The sequence below is a fragment of the Ailuropoda melanoleuca genome, chromosome 9, assembly GCF_002007445.2.
Source record: "Ailuropoda melanoleuca isolate Jingjing chromosome 9, ASM200744v2, whole genome shotgun sequence".
Classification (NCBI taxonomy): domain Eukaryota; kingdom Metazoa; phylum Chordata; class Mammalia; order Carnivora; family Ursidae; genus Ailuropoda; species Ailuropoda melanoleuca.
This window is the reverse complement of record NC_048226.1, coordinates 9,917,762-9,944,288: the sequence shown is the minus strand read 5'-3', so window position 1 is coordinate 9,944,288 and position 26,527 is coordinate 9,917,762. Positions and strand designations below refer to the sequence as shown.

Here is a 26,527-nt window from a genome sequence, read left to right as displayed (position 1 = left end):
TGTAAATATGTGTTGAATGAGGTCTAAGTAAAGGAATTTGTCCTGCTCTGCCTTTCTCTCACCTAAAGGAAATATCTCTTCACATTTTTCAAGACACCTTTCCAAACCAAGTTCAGGGTCACAGGTCAGGGTCACACCTAGGCATGTCCTTATTACCCCCTGGGCAGCCCCCTAGATCAGAGAAAGCTTTTAGTAGCAAAGAGAACCGATCTAAGGCCTAACGGATTACAATGCGCCAAAAATATATTTGTGTCTGTAAAAGTCATTACTACGTGGAACAGGCAAAACGAGCTCATCAACCCCAGGTGAAAGGGTGTCTACCCTCTGCTGAGCCTACGAAATAATTAGAGACCTACGAAGAGACATGGGCTCCTAAGTTCAAGGTCTGAGTGAACCCAAGCAGTTTCCAGGGAAGGGGGTGTTTTTACTGACGCTCCTCGGTTCCTGATGTTCTGCCCCTAGTGGACTGTCTCTGACTTCAGGAAGATGGTGAGCATTTTTCAGGAGCTGTTAGCTTTTGTGAGTTTCTGGTTGGACTAGACTTAACCGATCAGCGTACTAGAGCTTCCCGACAGACGAAATTGGCAGGCTGTCAGCGCTTCTCAAAATACGGCCCGAAGGCCTGACACCACCCGCAACACCTGGGAGTTGTTAGAAATGGTATTCTCTGTTCCCACCCGAGCTGGGGGTGGGGCCCAGCCGTGTGAGTTTGAATGCCCCTCCAGGGGATTCCGAAACACACTAAGGTTCTAGAAGCATGAGCCACCCTCTCCTTTCTCCCCTCAATTTGGAGGAAGGATGGCAATATACATATGGAAGCAACTGGAAGGAGCAACTAAAAGAAGTTTCAAGGGAGGAAGTGTTAGCTGGGAGGCGCTGCCCCTTGGCCCCTTAACTCTTCCTTCTGCTTCCTGCCCGAACTGTGGATGTGAGGACCAGCGGAAAATTGCCATCCCGGTCCCTGAGGTGGCCTCATGGAAAAAGTGCACTAAAGATTGAGGAATTGAGGAGCCTAAAGGCAGGAGTCCGTTCCAGACCACAAAGCAGCCATACCAGCTATGGCTTTCTTTCCTCCGGATTTCCTTAATACGAGAGAGAAATGAACCTTTAACTCATTATGGATAAACTCTAAACCTGCTGGTTGGGGTTTATCCAGCCTAATCCTAACCAAACCCTAAAGATTGCGTTAGTGTTAGCTCAGAAGCCCCCTAAAAGAGCCAAAGGTGAAAGTAGAAACCCCTAGCCCGGGACTCCTGGGAGACTTGCCCACTACCCAGTGTCCTGCTTGCGTTCCGGGCCCCCATCCCTTCTTCCTTGTACAACCCTCTGCAAAGTCAACGAAGTAAAAACTGAGTACGTTCTGGAGAAAATGACCTGGTTTATGAAGATAAGAAATTAGCACACTCTTGAGGAAAAGAGAAACGGGAAAGAAAACAATGAGATTCGGAAATCCACAGTTGGCTGGTGGGGAAACGAGAATCCTCTTCCAAGCAGAAGGTGCATTTTACCAATGATAAGATCATCACTCGTTGTTTTTATTGCCAACTTAATAACCATCTTGCCCACTTGCTCTACGTAGGAGGCAGGAGGCAGGACCGGTGACCAGGGTTTTCACCGCTGGATCCCCCGGGGCTCAGCATGGAGCCTGGCACATGGTATGAGCACAGTAAGGATTTACTGTGACTAGATGGATTCGTAAATACCAATCTTTTCATATGTATGATGATCCTTTCACTTTTTCCAGGTAAGACAATCAAGTGAGTTGTCTATGAATGGCCTCTGGTAATGGAGGATAAATGTTTGTCTCGTGCTCCCATTCCTCAGAGACTCAAAGGAAGACCGGGTAGGAGGGGATTACTGACTGAGAGATTACTCCAGAATTATAGAGACAGCCTCACTGTAGGCTTTGTAACCCACTCCCCGTGCTACATGTCTCCTGGGTCACATCGTTGGCCCTCTCAATGTCCCCATATGCAAAATAAGGTGAAAGACACGATTCTCAACAGGCCGACCCCAACCGATCCAATCAGCTTAGGAATCCAGAAGAAACCTTAGTGTCTGGAAATAACCTCTAGCCTCAGTTCTTGAAGGTTTGTTTATAGTTATTTTTATTATTATTTTTAATGAGCTAATACAAGGTAGCAGGGGACCCTGGGAACGTGGTACTTTATCACATGACCTCGGGTGCATGTGCTATAGACTTCACAAATAGGCACAGAGCTTTCACTAATTATTTCCAATAAAACAGAAGGTCCAAAATCAGCATCAAGAGATGACACAACACGGTTGAGGCTGTTAAAAGTAACGACTCCCAAAACGGCATCATAAAATACATCGTGAACCGTGAACCACTTTGCTCAACGAAGGAAAACCTCATCCTTCCACGCAGCAAGGATGCCACTGGGAGTTTCTCGGGGTAGAACACGAAATGAAGAAGTGCCTGGCCAGGGATGCTGTACATTATCCCCCAATAACCTGCCACAGAGACTATTTTTAAAGAAGCATTTATCTCAGCAGGAATGACAGCGTTTAAGAAGTGGCCGGGTACCAGCACTAGGCAATCCTTCACGGACGGGGAAAGGCTGCAGAGCCTGGCTGCACCCTTTACAAAGGGCTACGTGATGGATGAGAGAGGAACTGCCCTTGGTTGGTTAGGTGGTTGGTTTAAGGAGCCATAAAGGTAATGCAGAAGTTAGAGCTTGAAAACCAAATGGAATTTACCCCCAAATTATGGCAGCCACCTCAACACTCAAAAATTAACCAGACGTGAGATTTACAAGATCCATCTTAACTACAAATGCAGACTCTACCTGCTTTGTAAATTTCTTAAGCCGTAGAGGCTCAGTAAATCGTATCATCCCACTGAAGAATAATGTCACAAGGGATGTGGCCATCTCCGTTTACACAATTCTCTCCAACGAACCTAGCCACTGCGTTTCATATGGTCAGAGTACAGAAAGTATTTTACAGCTATGTTACATTGGGACTCTCATTATTGATGTAGCCTTTATGTTAGGGGACTCCTATAAAACACTGAGAGAAATGTTAATACACAATAGTATATTTATATACTGGGGGGGTCAGGGTGTCATATCGGAGTTGACATGTCTTCCTTCCCTGCAAAGAAAAAAAGAGTGAATAAAGAGGTAGGAGACAAGAGAAAGCAGAGTCAACATTTTAACCATTAAAACTGATCTCAGAGCCAAGGTGGAAAGGTGTCGCAGTATTTACTCTTTCCTCCTGTCTACCTGTTACTCCAGAGAACAACAGAAAGAGGGCCTGAAGCGGTCCTGGAACCTAAGTGTCTCCCCAAAGCTGAGAAAACACGCCATGGGGTCATCATTATCCTGCTTCAGTTTCTGGAGATTTCAGATAGGGACCGTGTGGCACCTGACAGCACTGAGAACACTGCAAATCAACTCGAAGCATGAGTTCTTGCAAACTGATGTTCACCTGGCCCCGGCCAGTCCACCTCCAGGGACGAGAGCTCATAGCTCACTGCCCTCCCAAGCCGGAGAGTTCCAGTGTAAGAAACCTTCCTTTGCTGTGTTGTCAAGACTTCAGTATATTGCTGACCCTTGCCAAAGCAGTTTTCCTGGGTTGCCCACCCCACCCCACCCCCACCCCCATTCATGCTCCAAACAGGTCTCAGAAAAGAATTCATTTGGAGCACTGAAGGGAAACATACTTGACATCCACCACATGCCCTAATTCCCATGCCATTGACATCTGTTTTCAAAGGTCCTGAACCGAGACACATAGCATCGATTTCTCATGGGACCTGGCCATGATAACAAATACAGATCATGTCTACAGCTACAAGAAACGAAAAGAATTTACACTTTGGAGAACTGTGGCTACACTTTCCCATCCCTCCGTCAGTCCCTCATGTTGTCCGCTGTGTTTTATTCTTGCCTATAAAGAGAGTGCCAGAGGCCCCTGAACCCTTCTCCTGTTGTTTCTGGGGGAGCAGCAGCGTCTAACGCCGGTACCCACGATGGTGAGCTTGTTTCGCAAGTGATCCGTGTAAGAGAGAAAAGGAACTACTCGACCTACAGGAAGAAAAGTGCCTGGATTAAGTGAACTGTACAACGTGAGTTTGTGACGTGCATCCTCCTGACAACGAGTTAAATGGCTATAAGATATTGTGCTTGCATTTCATTCAACCAGACCCAATTTCCTGGGACCCCAAATACCAACTCCTCCCAAAATATGGCTAAAATGCTGGCAAATATTTGCAGGTACCATTTCTGCAAATGAAACCCAGATAGAGTTTATGTACAAAGTTAGTTTACAGAATACCTATCGCATTCAGTTTCTTTGAATAGATCAAAACAGGAATAAATAGCATCCTTAAATTTACCACCTCATCGTCATGGAAAACTTAGGACGCTTGGTTGAGGGGAGAATAGATTTCTATAGATATTTCTCAAATATTTGGTTTTCTATATTAGAGTATCTTCAATGCTATTGTGCCAATTTTCACATGGAACATAGGATTGGTGATACTTTTAAATGCAAAAATATAAGTATCCTATATGTCCGGCCCAATATTTCTATGATGACTCTAACTTCACCTGGCAAGTCAGTTTGTTAGGTCCCTGGGCTCTGAGGAACTTTATGGAGGAGGACCTTAAATGTTTCTCACCCTCAAATTCATTTTGAAATGCAAATAAGTCCTTGCACCTCACTACGGGGAATATACACTCCTTGCTCCGTGTATGCACCCACTGGAAGATGTGATCCTTCTTCCCCTGCTGTGGGCTGGGGAGACCCGAAGCCAAGAACACAGCTCTGGGATTCTAAAGGTGATTCAGGACACCCCCAAATCAGTCACCTGAGTTACACACGTATTGACAGCTGAAATGGGTCCTAAGCCAGGAGTCACAAAATTAACTTCTCCTCCTGCGTCCTCTGGACAGTGACAGACAGGAAACGTGGGTGCACTTAAGGTTCCTGGATAAGGTTCTTCCACCATTTTCTTTCCCCAGAGGTTGTTCACATCAGGACCTGTTCTCGGGTCTCTGGCAGCCGAAGAGCAATCAGGCCACCCCCAACGAGAGACGCCGCGGCCAGAAGAATGGGAACCACTTTGGTTATCCCAACAAAAGAAGCAAAGATGGTGTTTCCCAGGATGGCGCCAAATTTGCATAATCCATTAAGGATGCCAAAGGCTGTTGCCCTGTAAAAGAAGAAGAGAGTAATCATTCTAAAAGATGAACCAGACCTCCTTGGATGAGAGTGACTGGGTCCTTTCTTTCCCTTGTTGTGAGGGAAGTATAGTGAAGGTGTGGGAAGGAACTTTTGTTGCTAAATGTCAAAGTCATACTTTCTCATTTTAATCAAATTTGGAAATACAGACTAACATAAAGGTGCAAAGGTATATAACCCCAACACTGAAAGGCAATCACCACTATAACACTCCAGAGTACTTCCTTCACACTTGTTTCTTTCTCTTTTCAAATATTATCTCTTTGAAATTGTCATAGATAGGACATGCATATTGTGAAACACTGAAAAAACAGAGAGAATGAAGCAGAAAGTGTCACTGTTCCTCCTTAATAACACCCAGACCCTCTTATGGCAGACACTTCCGGATGTCCCTAACTCGTATTTCTCCAAACATAGACTACATTTCCCAGACTCCCTTGCTGTAGACTCTAGCCATGTGACTATGTTTTTAGCCAATGGGATGTAAGTGCAAGTGGCAGCTCCCGAGAAATTTCCTTGAGAGATGTCATGAGTGGTACTTTTTGCTCTCTTCTCTTCCATTTTTCTTCCTTCCATCCTGCTTCCAAAAATGTAGATGGTCTCATCTTGGCGCATGGCTGAGTTCATGAAAGGGTGATCAACAAGATAAAAAGAGCCTGCCGGCGCCTGATCTTGACTTCTGCAGGAGAGAAAAGGGAAATCCCTACCCTTCCTAAGGCTGCAGTTATTTGAGATTTCTGTCATCCGTGGCAAAATCCTAATTATTGTCCTTCGATCACACTTCTGAGGCGCAACTATTTATTTTTAAAATTATTTTTCTTTTTTTTTTTTTTAAGTAATCTCTACATCCACCATGGGGCTCAAACTCACTACCCCGTGACCAAGAGTCACACAGTCTGGGGCGCCTGGGTGGCACAGCGGTTAAGCGGTTAAGCGTCTGCCTTCGGCTCAGGGCGTGATCCCGGCGTTATGGGATCGAGCCCCACATCAGGCTCCTCCGCTATGAGCCTGCTTCTTCCTCTCCCACTCCCCCTGCTTGCGTTCCCTCTCTAGCTGGCTGTCTCTATCTCTGTCAAATAAATAAATAAAATCTTTAAAAAAAAAAAAAAAAAGAGTCACACAGTCTACTGACTAAGCCAGCCAGGTGTCCCCTCAGTGACAACTGCTCTTAATCATCTGTCCTCTCTTGACTCCATCTGTATACAGAGACTATATTCCCAACACCAGCTTTCTTCTACTGAAGCAAAGTATTTCTTTTTCATACCACAGGTTTATTAAGAATGTGTTCATATTTTTGTACATGAATTTTTTTTTACATTTTTAATCATGTTATATATAACTAGCCTCCAATTTCAATCTTTTTATCTTCAGAATTTTCTTGGATATTTTCACATGCGTATTTTTCCAAATGAAATTTCCAAGGTTGTCCCAAGCTTCCAGAGGGAAGGAAAAAAAAAATCTCATTGAATTCTGAGGGGACTCTTTGAAGTTAGAAGGAAACAAAAGAAGATTTGAAATTCATGTAAGAATAAATCTTCTTATAATTTCATAAAGTATATCTGGACATATGGGTAAGTCTTCTGTTTTATCTCTCAGTAAAGCTTTATGGTTTTCTTCACATAAGTGTTTCATCTTTCTTATTGTTCCTTATATTCTTATATTCCTAGATATTTTATGATTTCTGCTATTATGAAATGGAATTCAATTTTACTTTTAAATGTTTGGATACATTTTTAAATCCCATATGCTATTAAGTTAGTTTTATTATTGACTACCTTATCAAATTATTTTACTGTTTCTAACAGTCTCTTGAGTTAATTGTCTTGGGTTTCTTAGATGTAAAACCATATACCATTGAAATAATGCTAATTTTTCCTCCTCTTATTTTTTGTAAAACTTAGAAGTTCTTTGGTTCAGGAGAGAGGGGCTCCAAATATGGGCTACTGTGCTTTGCCGTAGCTATCCATCTTCTAATACCTCTGTCACCAATTTGGGGAATACCATTAAGAAGTTTTGCAGAATTTCCTTTACCTGCCTTCCGCATCACTTCACACTCCTTTTTGACCATAGGACCACTTACCTGCCATCCTTAAAATTCACAGCTCCCTCTCCATAAGGAGAGATAACTGCTACATAATGGTTTGGCCCTATGCCTTTCAAACAGGCCTCTTTCCATACCACTTGCACAAAAATAAAAGTAAGCACTGGGCATTCCTACCACATTGTTTGCAAACGCCCTGACCATCAGGAGTCATCCCCACCTTTATCTGCCCCTGCCTCTTCCCCACCCTTTGCTTATCTAGTTCTTCCCCTCTTCCCCCTCTCTCCCATTACAGGCCTGTTCTCACCTCTCTGGAGTGCATGATACCTATGGCGTCACACTCATTTCTCTCTCCCGAACATGGTTTGTACTTGTCCTTTGTACCTGGCCCCTCACCCCACACCATCAGGCTTTAGCCTGCTCACCGCCATGCCTATGCCAGCCCCCATGCAAGAGAAACTCAACCACCAAAGAGATGCTTGGCCCATGAAACACCAGAAGGCCAAGATGGCTGTGGGGAAGGATGTTGGAATGGGTAGACTTCTGGCCCAAGAAGTCTGAACACGTCCCAGAGGGGAGCCCAGGGAAGAACCGACCTCTGGTTGGTGGGATACAGCTCCACCGTGATTACATCCAGAGCATTCCAGGCGGCAATGCTGGTCCCACAGAACAGGCACTGCCAGCCAATCATCGCAGACTCGCTGTTGCCAAAAAACAGGAAGAAGCAGCAGACCGCCGAGATTAGCATGGAGCCACCTACGGGGGGGGGGCGGGGGGAGGTCAAGGGCAGGAAAAAAAACCATGAAGCCCATGTCTTAGACAAGACTGTCACTCATTGGCCTTCCCCTCTCCCATCCTCACAGGTGTGCCTGAAGTAACAGGTTACCTCAAGTCACAGGTCCATCTCTACCCAGAGAAAGCACAGCTTGACCCCCCCACACACACACATGGCACTCCAGCCATGGGATTAGAGCCTTTTGCAGGGGTCATGTCACCAGAGTTAGCCTTCTGGAAGGATTGTGAAATCTTCCCTGTGGTGTTGCCCAGCCCGGAATTACTGGGGAGGAGGCTGAGGGCGCATTCCTTGAGAATCTGTTACATCCCAGACATCGTTCTGGGTGCCTGAGACACAGAAGTGTCAAAAACTCCTCGTGGCGCTTACGTGCTATTGGGAACAGAACTATAAATGGGCTGCAGAAGAAAACAGGAAGGGTCCTGCTGTTGATTCTCCATGTATCCTATCTCCACCCCAGATATCTGATCTGCCCTTCTCAGCCCTGCCCTGGGCCCTGAGAAGCTAACCTCAGGGACTGCATACCTTCGGCTCCCTCATCAGCTGGGAACAGATAGGGGTTGGAGTATTTCCTCTGGATTCCTGTCTATCTATAAAGCCCTCTTTTGGTCATGGCCTCATCCCCTCCCAAGCCTATAGATCCTTCCAGAAGCCTCCACCTCCCTGCTTCCAGCTCTCCCTGGGCTCTGTGAGTGCTGTCTTCTCCCTGCAATCCTAGGGGTGGTAGCTGCTGCCAGTTTTGCTAACATCTGGGTGTCTCATCTGCCTTATTTGTTCCATAACCCTGCTTTCTCCCCACCCACCCCCCACCCCAAAAGCCACATCCCATCCATGAAGTCTCTTCACTAGAACTATCTGGAGTGGGTTCTTTTTCCCACCAGGACTCTGGCTGATACGACTCATGATAAGAGGTCTCATTGAAAGAAGGCCATGTCAAATGCTGCCCAAATCCATTCCATCCATCCCAGAAGAGCTTGGGGAGTGTGGAGTGGATGCAGGGCATGGACCAGGAGTATGGCTGGAAATGCAGTGGGAATAGTTAGCAGAAGGAAAGAAAGCAGCTTCCAAACAACCAGCTGGGAAACAGGCCAGTGCTCCCCCACCAGGCATCAGGACCCTGGGGGACCCATTGCCAAGAAGCCATGTTGGTGGCCTGGCCTCCCCCACAAGGGCTTCCTGAGGGGGTGAAGGGGGCTCTGCCTGGAATCTCCCCCTCAGATCTGGAGCTCCCAACACTGATGCCAAACCCGACTGAGGAGCTGGGACATGGTAACTGTCACCTGAATTCTGCCGATTCTTGGAAGGGGCAGGGCTGTGAGCAGGTCACCTGGTAACATCTTCCCAAACAGTGAGGAAGGAGGCAAACATCTACAGGACCACAAGTGCCTTGGGAACCATATCATCTAAACACATGCCTTCTTCAAATTGGCCAGCCATGGCACCTGGCTTACAGTAAATGTTGACAAATGTTGATTGAATACAAAATATTACCATCAAATAAATCAAGCGATATTCAGGGAACTGACCTCTCAACGATGTTAGGTAATCCTACTGTAGATCCCTGTGGCCCACTGTACTTCCACTCTGTTAATTCTCATTTCCCGTGTGATGGAGAGGCCCGAGTTCAAGTCCCAGCTTCCCCTGCATGACCTTGAGCCAGTCTCCTCATCTCTCTGTGCTGCATCACTTTCCCTATCTGTAAAATGTTGGCAACAAAATAGTACCTACCTCACCGAGTTATTGAGTGTTAAATATGTTAATATTTACAAAATGCTTGGCACGAAGCCTGACCTATAACACGTGTTTTATAAGTGTTTGTTCAATGAAATTTCTAGTTTATGTCTGTCTCTCCCAGTAGATCATCTGCTCCGTGAGCACGAGGAGGCTGTCGGTCTCGATGACTGCTCCCTTCGCGTTGTCTGCAGGACACATCTGATGCCCCAGGATATCTGAGAGGGAATTTGTCTAAGGAAATAGCTCTTTCTTCTCATGGAAAGACTATTTCCAAACAGGTCACCCACGTCCCATCAAGATGTGTATTGAGCATCTAGTGTGTGCTGGGCACTGAGAAAATCACAGGTGGTCCGCCTTGCGCCAGACCTTCTACTAAAGGTCGAAGAAAGAACTGTCTGAGCTCTTAACAGCGCAGCTCAGAAACAAAATACAGACATGAATGAAAGAGGGGGATCCAAAGAATGAGAAATAGTAGTTCCAGCTCCCCAGTTTGGGGCACGTGGCAGAAATCAGTTCTGATCTCGGATACATTCCTGATGCCAAGAAGGGGCGCAGCGGCCCCGAAGGGGATGTCCGCTCTCCGGCTGCCCTGCCTCCACCCCTCATCCAGCCTTCCTTCTGCCTCCATGGGGGAGCGTGTGGCTGTTCCGGGGGGCGGGCCACGCCCCTGCACACGTGCATCCCCCTACCTCTCGTAGACCCTGCTTTCCCAAGGACGTCCTGGGCTACCCCCAGGGCTCAACCATAGCATTCGCTGTTCAACCTGGGTCTGGAAAGGCCAGGGGCAGAATGACAGAAATGTCACCTGTCTACTCTCACGCACCTTATCTCATTGGCACAAACGAAGGTATTACTTTCACAGTTGTGAAAGAGAAGCTCAGAGAAGGAAAGGAAGGTGTGTAGACTGATAAAGCAAATGTCAGCGGAGATGGCCATCTGATTCCCAGTCCCTGGTCTTGCACGGGCTGTAAGCTACCTTCTGCGGAAAAGCTCGGGCATTAAGGAGTTAGTCAACATTGCCCTTCCCCCAGGGGCTTCAGGTCTAACCAGCACCCCACTCTGACCCTGGAGACAGCTCCATCTGCCATGCCTACATGTGACTCCATCCTCCCCACACGCTGCCTTTTTTATGCTCACACTTCTGAATATTCATGCTACTTTTACAACAATAATATTCAATGAGACCCACACTGGCAAAAGATTCCCTTGCCAAGCTCTGATCAATGTGCTCTTCTCTGACAAAATGACTATGTGATTTATTTTATTTCCCTTTGAGCTTCGCTGCTAAGGAGTTGGTATTAATTTTCCTGATCTACCACATCCCTAGAGTAGACCCTTCATGGCGTGTGTATCAGCGTGTTGTTCTCGTCCCCACCCTGGCCTTACAATATATATATATTCCTATATATGTTTTCCCTGGCCCTGGGTGTGTATGCTTTGTTTCTTACTTTCTGTGCACAGCATGTGTTTCTGTAGCAAACTGTTACAGGTCCTGGTGCAGTGAAGCAAGGCATACATGAAAACTTCTAGCATTTTCGAGAACCTACAGGGCACCAAGCACTATAAGGTCCTCTGGCTACATTATGCTCAAGCCTCACAGAACCCTACCAGCTAGTTATAGGTACAGATATGGAAACTGAAGCCTGGAGAAGTAAAGGAACATGTCCAAAGTCAAATAGCCTTGAGGTGATAGGACTCGGATGTGAGTCTGTCCACCTCCAAAACCTAAGTGTGATCACTATGAAATCATAATAAGTAATGCAATCTATTTTAAACCCATCAGACAAACCAATGTTCATTGAAGAGCATCTTATGTATTTTCCAACAATCATCTTACAAAGCAGGTAGAATGGGCATGTTTAATATCCCTACTGAAGTGCTAATAGTGTATAAGTGATTGTCACAGAATTGCTCAGCCGGGAAACGAAGACGAGTCCCTGTCCTGGACCATAGGTCTCAAACTACATCCATGGAGTCCTGGGGTTTTGGAGACACGCCTGCCTCCCAGGCTGCCCACCAGCAGATCCCATCTTACCTGTTTGGTTTCCAGTGTAAGATTTCTTTAAGAAAAAGAAAAAATCCTCTTCCTTGATACACTTTGAAAGCCACGATCCTTGCCTACTGAGGACATATGGCATCCCTAACTACTCACCGATCATCTTGAGCCTTCCAACTCTATCCATGAGCAAGGCAGAAATGATGTTCCCTGGCAGGACGGACAGACTGCCGAGGAAGCTGACGAGGTAAATCAGGAAGTCATTATCCTGCTCAAAGTCCATGTGGCAGCCCTCCTTCTGCTCCAGAAAGGTAGTGTTGATAAACCGGCAGTTGATGAACTTATGCTCGTAGAGGTCTGGGGAGAGAAGGACAGCTTGGATTCAGATACAGTGGAGGGGGTCTGGAGAGAGATGGGGCAGAGGCAGGGATGGAGTTGTGCCCCCTCCCTGGGCAGGCTGCCCCAAGCCTCCAGCAATCAGACAATTTCAAAGTCAAGGTGATGTGTGGCCAGGTGTGGATGAAGAGAGAAAAGTCTATGTACTGACTGCTTCAACTTTGCATAAGCAAAGGGAAATGAAACGAACACTCCTGGAGAGGCACATCTGAATACATCATCTCTCAAGTAGGAAACTGTCCTGTTGCCATCGATGAGATGACACCAGGGTCCACACCAAGGCCGGGCCACTCCAACGAGGCTACCCAGCTTATAGGAAACAGAAGACAAGAGCGTGGGTCCGGACCGAGGTGTCCACTCCAGAGCCCATGCAGAAACCTGAACATTCTTCAAAATAAAAACCATTTGCGGGGGGCCTGGGTGGCTCAGTCGGTTGAGTGTCCGACTCTTGATTTCAGCTCAGGTCATGATCTTGGGGTCCTGGGACTGAGCCCCGCGTCAGGCTCTGTGCTCAGGGACTGTCTGCTTGGGATTCTCTCTCCCTCCCCCTGCTCGTGTTCCCTCTCTTTCTCTGTCTCTAAAACAAACAAATAAATAAAATCTTAAAAATATAAAAATTAAATTAAATTAAAGATAAAATTACAAACCATTTGCTCAGTAGTTTCCAGGGTGGGGAGCAGGAGAGACGAATATGGAGAGCACAGAGGATTTTTAAGACAGTGAAAATACTCTATATGGCATGATAATGGTGGATATGTGCCATTATACATTGTCCAAGCCCAAAGAATGTCCAACACCAAAAGGAAACCCTCCTGTAAACTCTGGACTTGGGATGATTATGAGGTGTCAGTGCAGGCTCATCAATGGTAACAAATACACCACTTTAGTGGGGGGATGCTGATAATGGGGGACACAAGGATGGGGGAGCAGGAGTTCTATGGAAATCTCTGTACTTTCTTTCTAATTTCATTGTAAACCTTAAAAATCAAGTCTTTAAAAAATATAAACCATTTGCTTTGGACCTAGTTGCCAAGGCTTCCAACACTTTCTAACACCAACTCGGAGCAGAAAGAGTGCCTAAGTGAGCTCTCAGAAAATCTGGGTTTCGGGAATTGGCTCTGCGGCTGGCCCTCTTTAACCTTCCCGAAACTCCTCCTACAAAATTAGAAAAGTACGCCTGATTCTCTCCATCACTTCCCAGCACTGACATTTCATGACTACTGGTGTCTGCACCAATCCCCACGTATGCAAACAAAGAGGCAATCTTAAAACTTGGAATAAGAAACCAAAAGATGCATCAGGTTTTATGACAAATAGGCAATGTAGCTCTCATTTTTTAAAGTTCAGGCTAAAAAACTTTACGAAGGTACATCTCATAATGGATCATTTAGAGACAGAGGGATATTTGGAGGCCAGATATGGAACGTTTTGAGGCTGACCTCATGGAAGAAAAAGATGTTCTTGCATCAACCACTGTGCTGAGGCCCCGGAGAAAACACTAATATCGGCACAATGCATGGAGATCAGTGGAAAGGTCACAGACTTAAGAACCAAACAACTCAGGAATGAATCCAAGCTCCCTCAGCTTGCTAGCTGTGGCCTTGGGCAAGGGCGTAAGCCTGGGTTTCCTGAGCTATACAATAGGAGTCATTGTACATTTCTCACTGGATACAAGGTAGGTGAAGCCCCTGGTAAAGTTCAGGTAGTTTTCTTTTGTCTCAACTCCCCTTGGAATGTTATTAACATATAATGAGAGCAGTAAAATTAAGGAGGAGTGATAGAGTGGTGAGATTTTGTGAATATTTCTTAATCATGGAAGTCCAAAATGGTGCGTTTTTAAAAATACGCTTCTCATCTCACTTTATGCACAAGGCTTGAAAAGATACAATTTTCCCTTTTCCTTTACTACTGTGAGAACAGGAGCCTTGAATTTTGCAACATTCAAATTATGTGAGGTTTTCGAGAATGCACTCCCCGCATAAAATGCAGCCTTCCTGGAATGCTGGCTTTTCACCCGCGTCATAGTTTGTTCCTACCGAAGACCTACAGCAGAGAGCATCAGTCTCCTTGAGATCAGAGCACTCACCCAGAACTTTTGTTTCCACTTCACATGCGATAAAACATGCAGACAAATTAAATGCATTGGTAAAGACAGTGCAACTAATCCGTGCCTTACCTGGGGCTAGAACCCATTTCTCTACCCTGACGCTCAGTAGCCGTGTCTGTATATACCTTACTACATCTAAAGCTTATGACTGGGCACTTTGCTTCTTAAATAAGACCAGCCCACCCTTGATACCGTGCACCCACACCGCCCCTGTTCTCACCTGTGTTGTAGAAGATGGTTGATTCAATGGTGCAGTTTTTGAAATAGGTATCAGTAGATGTAACATCTTCGAAATAGCACTCGTCAAAGAACGTGTCCTCAAAGAGGACATGTTTAAAGTACATCTTTGTGAACCTGTGGGAGAGACATTAGTCCCTGAGTGATTCGACCAGGAAGAGAGAAGACTTGAGACCAAAATGGAAAGCACAGAAAGGCAGAAAAAGGGGAACTTCAAACCAAAAGGTGCTGAAACATTATTTTCCAAGGTTAGTTCCCTATTCCTTAGCTGGTGTTTATGACGGATGGAGGGCACCTGGAGTGTGGAAGCTGGTGTCTGGTCCAGGTACATACGGGGCTTATTGTGCAGCAGCCCAGTGATTCCCAAACGCAGTCATGGACCTAGCGCGTCAGACTCACCGAGATCTGGACTAGTGTGAAATGAAAATACTGATCATGTGGCACTTCATAAGGAACTCTAAAGACACGCAGGTCCGGGGCGCTGGGGTGGCCCAGTTGGTAAGCATTTGCCTTTGGCTCGGGTCATGATCTTGGGGTCCTGGGACTGAGACCCATGTCAGGCTCCCTGCTCAGCGGGCGTCTGCTTCTCCCTCTGCCCAACTCCCCCCGCCCCCCGCTCACTGCACATTCTCTCTCTTTCTCAAATAAATAAATAAAATCTTCTTTAAAAATGCAGATCCCTCAGCTCATCCTGGTAGGTTTGGAAGCAGTACATTTGGGAGGGGCTGAAAGCCTTCATTTCAAAAATTTTCCCAACAAAGATTTGGAGCAACAGGCACTTTCATTCACATGGTTGGTAGAGTGTAATTGGTGGAGCCTCTTGGGGGAACAATTGTGCAAAATTTTAAGTGCGCCGTTGCACTGACCTAGAAATACCACCTCTAAGAATTGACCCTATCTATACTTGTGCACGCATTCAAAGAGATACATTCACTGATGCTCGTTGCAACATTTCTCATAATAAGAATTGATTACTAGACGGATGATGGGTAGGTAGGTAGACAGACAGACACCACACAGTGGCATACCACATGGCCGTTACAGTTTTTAGGTAGATCGATGTGTCTTAATATGGAACAATCTTCAAGGTAGATTGTTAACTGAAAAAAATCCAATGCAAGCTGTGACCATTCATGTAAGAAAGTATATATCCCATATGCCTCCAAATGCACAGAATATGCCCCAAGAGTTACACAAGAAACTGGTAGACGTGTTGGTCCTGGGGAGGTGCAATGGGATAAAATTCCTTTTTCCTTTATACCAAGCATACATATTACTTTTGGGTGAAAAATAAAACAAGGGTGGAAACAGCTGTGTGACTATGAGGTACAGCCATGGGTGGGAGGCACCGTTCTACCTCAACTCCTACACGAACTTAATAGGCAAAAGCAATATTACATTCAAAAACACATACTGGGGGCGCCTGGGTGGCACAGCGGTTAAGCGTCTGCCTTCGGCTCAGGGCGTGATCCCTGCGTTATGGGATTGAGCCCCACATCGGGCTCCTCTGCTGTGAGCCTGCTTCTTCCTCTCCCACTCCCTCTGCTTGTGTTCCCTCTCTATCTGGCTGTCTCTCTCTCTGTCAAATAAATAAATAAAATCTTTAAAAAAAAAAAAAAAACAACCACATACTGACATACATCCTTTGCCAGACCTTTACCAAGCATGGTCAAAACTTTTAAGCCAGAAACCTTGGATCTATTTTCATTTATGAACAATTACAACTCATTCATTTGTCTATTCATGTGTTTATATACTCGGTCTTCAGCAAAACGTACGTCACGGTATTAGGTGCTATGCCTACAGAGAGGAAAGACATGGTCCCTGCCCTCAAGTCTAATTGGAAAAAGACAAACAAGCCAACAGACAACAATACTGTGGGAGTCACCATGATAGAGGTGGCAAAGGTCATTTTTCCTTTCAGGGCCATCACATAACCAAGTCCACGACCACAGATGACGACCAGCTCTCCTTTCCCTTCATGCTGTATTGTATTCTGCTAACAACCCTACTCTAAGGTCACCTGTCATGAGCTTCTGCGAAAAGACCTCCCCTCCCCCAGGAAGAAGGCCTGAGCAAGTGTTTCTCAAAGAGAAGTCCCCAGAACACTTGCATCAGAATAAAACCAAAGGTTGTTATGAAAGATGCAGTTTCCTATATTCCTAGACCTCTTGAACCAGAATCACCAGAGACAGATGCCAGATTATTTTTAAAATGTGAGAGCCATTGGTCTAGAGAAGCCAAATTATTTTATAGAATTTTTCGTAGGGTCAGATTTGCTACAGACGTTTAAACAGGGACCTCCAAAGGCTATCATTGAACTTTTCAGATTTCCATGGAAATTGGTAAGCCTTATGTTACAGGAAGATGCCTTTGATTTCAAAATTAATGTAATCTGTATGCTGGATATGTTTACTCGGGAAAGCTATTCTTGGAGGCTGTCTCAGGTCTTTGCCTTTCTTAATATATCCTTCTCTTTAATATAGTAATAGGCTGCTGATGTGGCCCTCAGATATATTTTAATGTTCTGCCAAGGGTGGGTGAGGGAGCAGAGCCATAAATCATAATGGGCCTGACGTAAGCAGACCTTAAAATGTACCTCCAAGTGAGTTATAAAAAGCCAAAGTGATAAAGAACGAGATAAAAGGAGAAAGGACCAAGGCATATTTTATGAGTCTTTCTATAAATCACCTCCCATCTCTAATTTATATACTGAACTGGTTCAAGATTCTTGGACCTTCAGAAAATATATACTTGGACCTAGTTTCCTTAAAGAGAGGAGGAAGGTGGAAGTCTTGCCTGAATGTACCACGTAACTTGTTAAATTCCCCAGTGTCATCATCAGGCCTCTCCCCCACCTCTGATACCACTCCCCAAAAAACCATGAGTGGATTCCAACTTTCAGAGCTTAATCACCAAGAGATCTCAACTCAAAGGCTGCAATAAAAGTTCAAACAAGTATCTTATGGAACTTGTCCTGTAAGAAAACAGGAGCCATTGGCAATCCAGAATCTATGGCAGAATTATTACTACAAACACTTTATGTCAGTTACCCTCAGGCCCAATGGTTAGTCCACCAAATGGTAAACTCTGCCAAAAAACTGTATCTGTTTAGTCACTGTGTTTTACTTGATGGCATCCTCAGGAATTCAGTCTAATGAAAGATAAACAAGAAAGCGAATCATTAAAATTTAGTGTGATAATTATCAAGACAGAGGTATGTTCTAAGATCACTTCAAAGGGGGCACTTGTGATCCGGTTGGGAAAAGCGTGAGGTGACCTATCCTGAAGGACAAGTAAAAGCTATCCAAGTGAAGACAAGGAGGAAGTGGGAGGAAGTGCGGTCCAGGCAGGGGGAACAGCATGTGCAAAACATGGAGGCATATTACATACACCCTTTAACTGCCTTTTTTGAAAAGTAGAGAGTTCCCTTTCAGATAAATTAAATCACCTTTTGGGGAGAAAATAAACAAAGGGTACAGTTCTCCAAAGCTTCCATACACATATCCTACTATCATAAGCCTTCCAGCTACAGTAAAATGAAATAGAACAGTCGAACCACAACTCCAAGAAACTCATAGAACCTCAAGCAGAGTAAATACAGAATAAGAAAAGGAGAAGAAGGAAGAGGAAGAAGGTACACCTAAGTACACTATATTCAAACAACTGAATACCAAATATGAAGGGGAAATGTGGAAGGGAACAAGAGGGAAAAGTCACATTACATTGAGAAAAACAAATTAAAGATTTTAGCAGACTTCTTGTCAGAAATTATGAAAGCCAAACACACTTGGGTGAAATCTGCACATTTCTGAAAGAAAAAACTGCTAACCCTGAATTCTATACCCACAAAAATATCCTACAAAAAATGAAGAAATACTTCTAAGACAAGCACTGAGAAAATTTATTGCGACCATAGTTGCACTATAAGAAATAGTAAAGTTACTCAAGCTTAAGGAATATAATATCAATTTACATTTGAAACTTGGATCTTCAGAGAGAAATGAAGATCTCTAGAAATGGTTAAATTATAGGCATATCTAAAAGACATTTTCTTTCTTTTTTAAATCACTCTAAAAGATAATTGAGTATATGAAACAAAAATAGTGGCAATATATTTTGTTCTTATAGCATATGTAAAAGTAAAATGCATGACAATAGCATAAAACATGAGAGAAAATGAGAATGTTCTACTGTGAAGCTTTCACACTACATGTGAAATTAATATATTATTTGAAGATAGACTGATTAATTAAAGATGTACATTTTAAGCTCAAGGCAACCATTAAAATTTTTTTAAAGATGAGCAAATAATAAGCCAATAATGAAGATAAAATGGAACTATGAAAATAATCTAAAATAGAGCAGGAAAAAAAATTTTAAAAAAGAATAGAACAGAAGAGACAGAAAATAGCTAACAAGATAACAGAAAAAGTGGATCCCAATTATATGCTATCTACAAGAAACCTGCTTAACTCTAAAAACATAATAAATTAAAAAAGAAAAAAAATGGAAATAGTAAACACCAATCAAAAGAATACTGGAGATTCAGTATTTATCTGATAACATCAGATAAAGTAAACTTAGAACAAAGAATATTATCAGGGAATAAGGGGTGCATTGCATAATGATAAAGGCATCAATTCACCAACTAGACAAAACAAATGTAAATGTGTATGCACATAAAAACAGAGCTTTAAAAACAGAAGTCCTATACCGTACAGACTGCATTTTCTGTCTGTAACATAAATATATATATAAATGATCAATAATTAACAGCATTTTGCAGGATGCCTGGGCAGTGCAGTTGGCTAAGCATCCGACTTTTGGTTTAGGCTTAGGTTGTGATCTCAGGGTCATGAGTTTGAGCCCCACGTTGGGCTCTGCACTCAGCTGAGTGTGGAGCCTGCTTGAGATTCTGAATCTCTCTCCCTCTGATCCTCCTACTCAAACTCTCTCTTTCCCAAATAAGCAAATCTTTTCTAAAAATAGCATTTTGACACTTAAAATGTACTTCTAAATAATTTGTGAGATGAAGAGTAAATGTTACCAGAAAATATAAAGTATGTATTAGTAAGCATAGAAAGTTGTTTGAAGCAGCCAAAGCAAAACTAGAGTGAAATGTACCTAATTAAGTTCATTCACTTTTTTTAAAAAAAATCAAGAAATACAGTAAAGAAACTGAGACATAAAAAAGTAAACCCTAAGAAAGAAATATTAAAGAAATCAATATTATTGCTTAAATATAAAATATGCAGAACTCCAGTAAGACTGATTGCAAAATAAGACCAAAAGCACAAATGAGCAGTATTGGCAATAAAAAGGGAGGATTTATTATTGCAAATCTAATTAAAACTTCATAAAACAATGTTATGAAGAACTTTGTGACAATATACTTCAAGCTTAAAGGAAATAACTTTCCAAAAGAAAAATGATCATACTCGAATATATTAATGACATTTAAAAATAAATTGGCAATCAAAATCTGCTGCCTCAATTAACAGCAAGCTGATATGGATATAGAGGCTAAATTTACCAAACCTTCAAGGAATCAACTACCCCTATCTTAGGACGGGCTATAAACTTGATACCAAATCTGAATGAGAACGATATAAGGAAAATATACACCAATTTCACTTAATCCTAAATAGCACACTAGCAAATCAAATTTGCCAATGTATCACTTTGAAAAAATTAACAATGAATTAGTAAGATAAATCTCAGGAATCACATATGGTTGAAAACCAGAAAAACTATTATTTTAATATATCAACTTAGTAGGTCCAAGGAGAAAACCACATAGTTATCGTAATAGACACAGGAAAATATCTGTCAGACTCGATATACTTTTATGATAAAAAAAAATCTCAGTATACTCAAAAGGGAAAAGAATTTCCTTAACTTTCTAAAGACTATGATTCAAAAACACACAGCAGATGTTTTACTTAAGAGGGAGACAACAAAAGCACCCACTGAGGTCAAGATACCCGTTAACACTGCTCCTATCCATTACAGAAGTGGAGGTCCTAATCAACGAAACTCAATGAGAACACAATTGTAGGGATAAGAAAGGAGGAAATTAGGCTGTCATTAATTTTTGTCAGTGTGTCTGTCACATACAAGAGCCAAGCATATCTACCAAGAAGCTATCAAAATGAATAAAGAGTTGGGCAAATGTGTTAGATCCAAAAAAATCACGTATAAAGGAAAAAGGAGGAGGAGGAAGAAAAGAGGGGAGAAACAAGAGAGAAGAGGGAGGAGGACAACAAGGAGGAGGAGAAACAGGAGAGGGTAATGATCCCACTCACAACAGCACCAGGAGGAATAAAGCATCAGTAATAAGCTTCACAAAATACACACAAGATCTTTTTTTTAAGTAGACTCCACACCCAGGGTGCAGCCCAGTGAAGGACTCGAACTCATGACCTTGAGATGGAGACCTGAGCTGAAACCAAGAGTCGGACACTTAACTGACTGAGCCACCCAGATGCCCCCATATGGGAACTTTATAAAGAACATTATAAACCATTACGGAAGGACATCAAAGAATGACTAAGTCAACAGAGAGAAATACAATATGCAATGACTGGGAGACCCTATATTCTAAAGATGTCCCCCAACGAATCCAGACGTTCTAGGTCATTCCAATAAAAATTCCAACCAGCTGTTTTTAATGGGATTTTAGAACTTGATCCTAAAATTCATCTGAAAAAGCAAACAAGGGGCAAAACCAGCCAAGAAAAATGTTAAGAACGAGTTGGAAGAAACTAATCCTCCTGGAAACACAACAAAACAATGAAGTTAATAGCACTGAAGTCAGTGTGGTAAAGGGAGGGACAAATAAAACTGTGGAACCAAACACAGAGCCCAGAAACACGGTCATACATATGAGGAACCCTGAAGTGTGACCACAAACCAACAGGGAAAAGATGGGCAATTTTACAGATGTGGAAACAAATGGCTATTCACATGGGGGGAATATCGAAGTATTCCCCTCTCATAGACAGAGACCACATCCAGGTAAATTAAGGCCTTGAGTGTGAAAAGGCACACACCTGAAAGGGAAAGTGACAAACTTGACATTAAAATATAGAGCATCTGGCCAAGAAAGTGCTCCTAACGTGAAGTAAAAAAGCAAGCCACAGACTGTCAGAGCCAAGAGGAGCCCAAGGAGTTATGACTACTAAAATGTGATGTGGTGGCCTGGGTGTGATGCTGGGACAGTGAACAGTGGGTAAAAGGAAATCTGAGTGTGGGCGCCTGGGTGGCTCAGTCGGTTAAGCATCTGCCTTCCGCTCAGGTCATGATCCCAGGGTCAGGGGATCGAGCCCCACATCAGGCTCTCTGCTCAGCAAGGAGTCTGCTGCTCTCTCTCCCTCTGCCCCTCTGCCTGCTTGTGCGCTCTCTCTCACTCTCAAATAAATAAATAAAATCTTTTAAAAAAATAAGGAAATCCAAGTGGAGTATGGATGTTACTGATATGTGCTGATATTGGTTTAGTAATTGTGACCAATGTGTGATAGTGATATAGTGATATAAGATGTTATAACAGAACAAATAAGATGTGGGGTATACGGAAGCTCTCTGTATTACCTTTGCAATTTTTCTGTGAAACTAAAACTGTTCTAAAATTAAAAGTTTACTTTCAAAAAAACACAGAAAAATTTCAAATACATAATTGACCCTTGGTTTTTACATACAAGTTTAAAGAACTCATGGGGGTGCCTGGGTGGCTCAGTCTGTTTAGTGTCTGCCTTCAGCTCGGGTCATGATCCCAGGGTCTGGGGATTGAGCCCCACGTCGGGATCCCTGCTCAGCAGGGTGTCTGCTTCTCCCTTTCTCCTCTCTGCTTGTGTGCTCTCTCTCTCTCTCAAATAAATAAATAAAATTTAAAATAAAGAAAGAAAGAACTCATGTACTAAAGACTGAATGTTTGTGTCCCCCTCAAAATCCATCTGTTGAAATCTAATCCTTAGTGTGACAGTATTAGGAGGTAGGGCCTTTGGGAGGACTTAGGTCATGAGGGTCATGAATGGGATTAGTGCCTTTATGAAAGGAGCCCCAGAAAGCTCCCTCCTGCATTTCTCCATGGGAGCACAGAACAAGCCGACGGCCGTCTATGAACCGGGAAGAGGGTCCTCACCACATCCAGAATCTATCTGTGCTTTGATCTTGGACTTCCAGCCCCCAGAACTAGGAGAAATAAATTTCTGTTGTTTATAAGCCACCCAGTGTGTGGTATTTTATTACAGCAGCCTAAACAGATGAAGACATTATGCAAATTAATAAGAAAATGATTATCCAATAAATAAGATAAAGCCCACAAACAGGTAGAGAAGAAGAAAACCTGAAAAGCCAAGAAACACAGGAAAAGATACTCAATCTCACCAGGACTGGGGAAATACAAGTTAAAGGATAAAGAGACACCATGTCATACCCCTCAATCTCACAAACCAAGAATGGCCCCAGTTGTAGAGAGATAGGCACATTGATCCTGCCCGTGGGAAGTATGGTTAGTACAAGGCTCATGGAGACCACTGTGCACTGAGCCTGAGATGCTCACATCCTTCCATGCAGCAATTCCACCTCTGGCTATCAGGCTAGAAAATTTCTCCCATGAGAACACTTACTGCAGTATCATGTGTAACAGCCAAAAATTGCGAACGACTTAAATGTCCATCAAAAGAAGAACAGAAAAACACATATGGAATACTCACATAATGACATTTTAATTAATGAAATTGAATTATGCAGCTATGTTAACCAGTGCAAAGGGACTTCAAAGCCCTAATTTTAGGGGCTCCTGGGTGGCTCAGTAGGTTAAGCATCTGCCTTCGGCTCCGGTCATGATCCTGGGGTCTGGGGATCGAGCCCCACGTCGGGATCCCTGCTCAGCAGGGAGTCTGCTTCTCCCTCTCCCTCTGCCCCTCCCCCTGGTCAGAGCTCTCTCTCTCGCTCACTCTCTCTAAAATAAATAAATAAAACCTTTTTTTAAAAAAAGATTTAGGGGTGCCTGGGTGGCGCAGTCGTTGGGCGTCTGCTTTCGGCTCAGGGCGTGATCCCGGTGTTCCAGGATCGAGCCCCACGTCAGGCTCCTCTGCTGGGAGCCTGCTTCTTCCTCTCCCACTCCCCCTGCTTGTGTTCCCTCTTTCGCTGGCTGTCTATCTCTGTCAAATAAGTAAATAAAGAATCTTAAAAAAAAAAAAAAAGATTTAAAAAAAACCCTAGTTTTATTTAAAAAAACAAGTTGTAAAATTTATAGTATAATTATGCATTTACATATACAACATAGTATGATATTTATCTAAACTTTAAACCATGCAAAAGAAAACTGTACAATGTTTATCAATACAAGAACACACGGGAAAAGTATAAAAACACCCATCAGTGTAAAACACCAGCTTTATTAACGATGGTGATCATTATGCTTTGGGAGGGAGAGGAATCGCATCGAGACTCACAGAGTGAGTAATGTTTCATCTATTTTAAAATCTGAAGTAAATATAGCACAGTTTATGATTTTGTAAAGCTAGCTGCTCTGAAACGGTTGTTTGCACTATTCTCTATTCTCTGCATATTTGATGTGCTTCACAATGGAATAGAAAAGAGAAGAAAGGCGACAAAACAATGGTTATTTGCAGATGATGGGATCATCCATCAATAACAAAGGGGAACTGTTAGGACTAATGAAAGAGCTTAGATTCCAAATCAACATCCCCAAACCAATAGGATTTCTATCTATTTGCCATAACCTGTGTAAATGTTTGATGGGGAGAAAGCAAGCCGATTTTCAGTAGCCAGTGAGGTTATAAAATATCCCAGAAGAGTCTCTACAAAGATTTTTGCAGGACCCGTATTGAATTGAGAGACTGGATCAACTCTGAAGCATGAGGTATGTTATCTATCGATAGTAGGGCTTTCAGACGTGACATTGGAGGCTTACACACCTCAGAGATGTCTCAGCTAGTCTCCACCCATCCAGGCTGGAAACCCAGTCCCTCAAGCTCCTTCCCCAGACCTGGAAGCCAGAAGGTGCATTTACACATTTCCCACCCGTGGCAGCTTCACGGGACTTCAGCGCCCTCAAAGAGACCCACTGCAGCTAAAAAAAAATCTTATTTCTGCCTTACTCAAAGGAGCTTTGAACAGTGTGGGGAACGCCTCCGTGTAATGCATGAAGCCAACCTTCTTCTCTTTTCTGCTAAACCACCTCATTTCAGAATTCAACCCCCTGACCTTCCAGGAGAACTCATGAGCGCTTTTCTCCTGTTTTTTTTCCCCTGGCTGACTGTCTTGTATCACACTCTTCCCCAATCCTAACCCTCACAGAAATGAGCCCTTCCAAGCAGAAATGTCTCCCCAAGCGGACAGGGCAATTAATTAGTTTACATGTACTTTTGGACAAAAAAAAAAAAAAGCCATTCTGCTTTCAATTAAGAAGTTTCAGAGTACGAGAAGCCTGGCCTGACATTTTGGCTCAGCATTTAGAATAGGAACTTCTTCTCTTGCCTTTCTTGCATTTCCCAGAAACTTACGAGCCCTAGAGCAAAAGCAGGATGAGAACTCAGAGCCGCCTGGTCCCATTAGACGCGGCAGGAGGGCTGCAGATGGTGCTGGGGGAACAGGCCCAAACTCATCTGTGTACTTTTCATTTCCTCTTGGGGCCAAAGGGATTGTCTTTCCAGCAGGATGAAGTTCAGGCTTCAAGAGGTTCTCTTTTATTGACAAAGCCTGTGGGTGAAGTCTGAAACCCTACTTACACCAAAGTCATTTTCCCCCACGTGCGACAGTCAGTAAGGTAAATAATTTCTATTTAAATTTTAAATTAGCCAAGTGTGGATGAAGCCAAAGGGGGGATACAAAATGGGGATGGAGAAATGCGTCACCCAAGCTAGAATACAGCAGCTAACTCCCCGAAGAGGCTTGGGGTTTTCAAAGACGAGGTGCTTTCTAGCCCATGATCAGCAGGTGGCAGCATAACTCAAGAAAAGAAACCAGGTTCCTCCATTCCTTAGATAAATTTCAAGGTTCCTAATCCTCCCAGGAGAAAAACACCTTTTTTTTCAATTTGCTGGGGGAAAAATGATGGGTGTCACTTGATAGTGGTTGTACTTTTAGGACCCATCGGTTAAAAAATACAAATGAGGGACTCCTGGGTGGCTCAGTCCGTTAAGCGTCTGACTCTTGATTTCGACCTCAGGATTATGAGACGGAGTCCCCAGTCGGGCTCCGCGCTGGGCATGGAGTTGGCTTAGGAGTCTCTCTCTGGCCCTCCGCCTGCTCTCTCCCTCTCTTCCAAACAAAACAAAACAAAGCAAAACCGAAAAAAAAGCATGTAAATGACAAGTTAAAATTAACTCACTGCAACTTCTGAAGGAATTTATATTTGAATAATTACACGAAAACAACCACATGCTCTTGAAACATGGAAACATGGCAGCATATCTGTGCACGCAGAATATTCACAACACTCTTGGCAATAACTGTATGGGCCTGGGTGGGCCTGGGTCCACAGGAACACTTCCTCCTCACTCCCATCCAGAAGCTTGAGGAAAGCTTCCAGAGGCTGAGACAGGTGAAAAGAACAGAGTGGATCAGAAGTTCCCATTTTTTATGTAGCTAAGTCGAAGAACTACAAAACCGGGCTGTTGCAAACCATGAGGACGCTGGCATTGTGATGAACTTGTTAAATTTTTTTTAAGATTTTATTTATTTGAGAGAGAGAGAGCATGAGCAGGGGGGAGGGGCAGAGGGAGAGGGAGAAGCAGACTCCCCACTGAGCAGGGAGCTTGACATGGGGCTCCATCTTAGGACCCTGGGATCATGACCTGAGCGGAAGGCAGACACCTAACCTACTGAGCCGCCCAGGCGCCCCCCCCCCCCCCGGCAATGATGAACTTTTAAATGCAGAAGACACCATGTAACGTAGGGCCTCTGTGGGAATGGAGAGTGTCCCGGTGAGACAATGTCTACTTGTTAAGGGTATGGGATTGGAGTCTGAATGCCTGCATT

At 43.6% G+C, this 26,527-nt stretch overlaps 1 protein-coding gene across 4 annotated transcripts in view; it reads right to left on the bottom strand.

The window, feature by feature from the left end:
- Positions 1–2,091: 2,091 nt before the first annotated feature.
- The window catches only part of SV2B (synaptic vesicle glycoprotein 2B), a 194,495-nt gene continuing 170,059 nt past the window's right edge, over positions 2,092–26,527 (bottom strand). For all 4 annotated transcript variants that reach the window (XM_034667911.1, XM_019802638.2, XM_002922056.4 and 1 more), the window contains 4 exons: positions 14,499–14,632; positions 11,932–12,132; positions 7,849–8,008; positions 2,092–5,182 (listed from right to left, as the gene is read on the bottom strand). In XM_034667911.1, the coding sequence (XP_034523802.1) occupies positions 4,999–5,182; positions 7,849–8,008; positions 11,932–12,132; positions 14,499–14,632 (679 nt within the window). In that variant the 3' untranslated portion in view covers positions 2,092–4,998. The remainder of the gene's footprint in view (positions 5,183–7,848; positions 8,009–11,931; positions 12,133–14,498; positions 14,633–26,527) is intronic.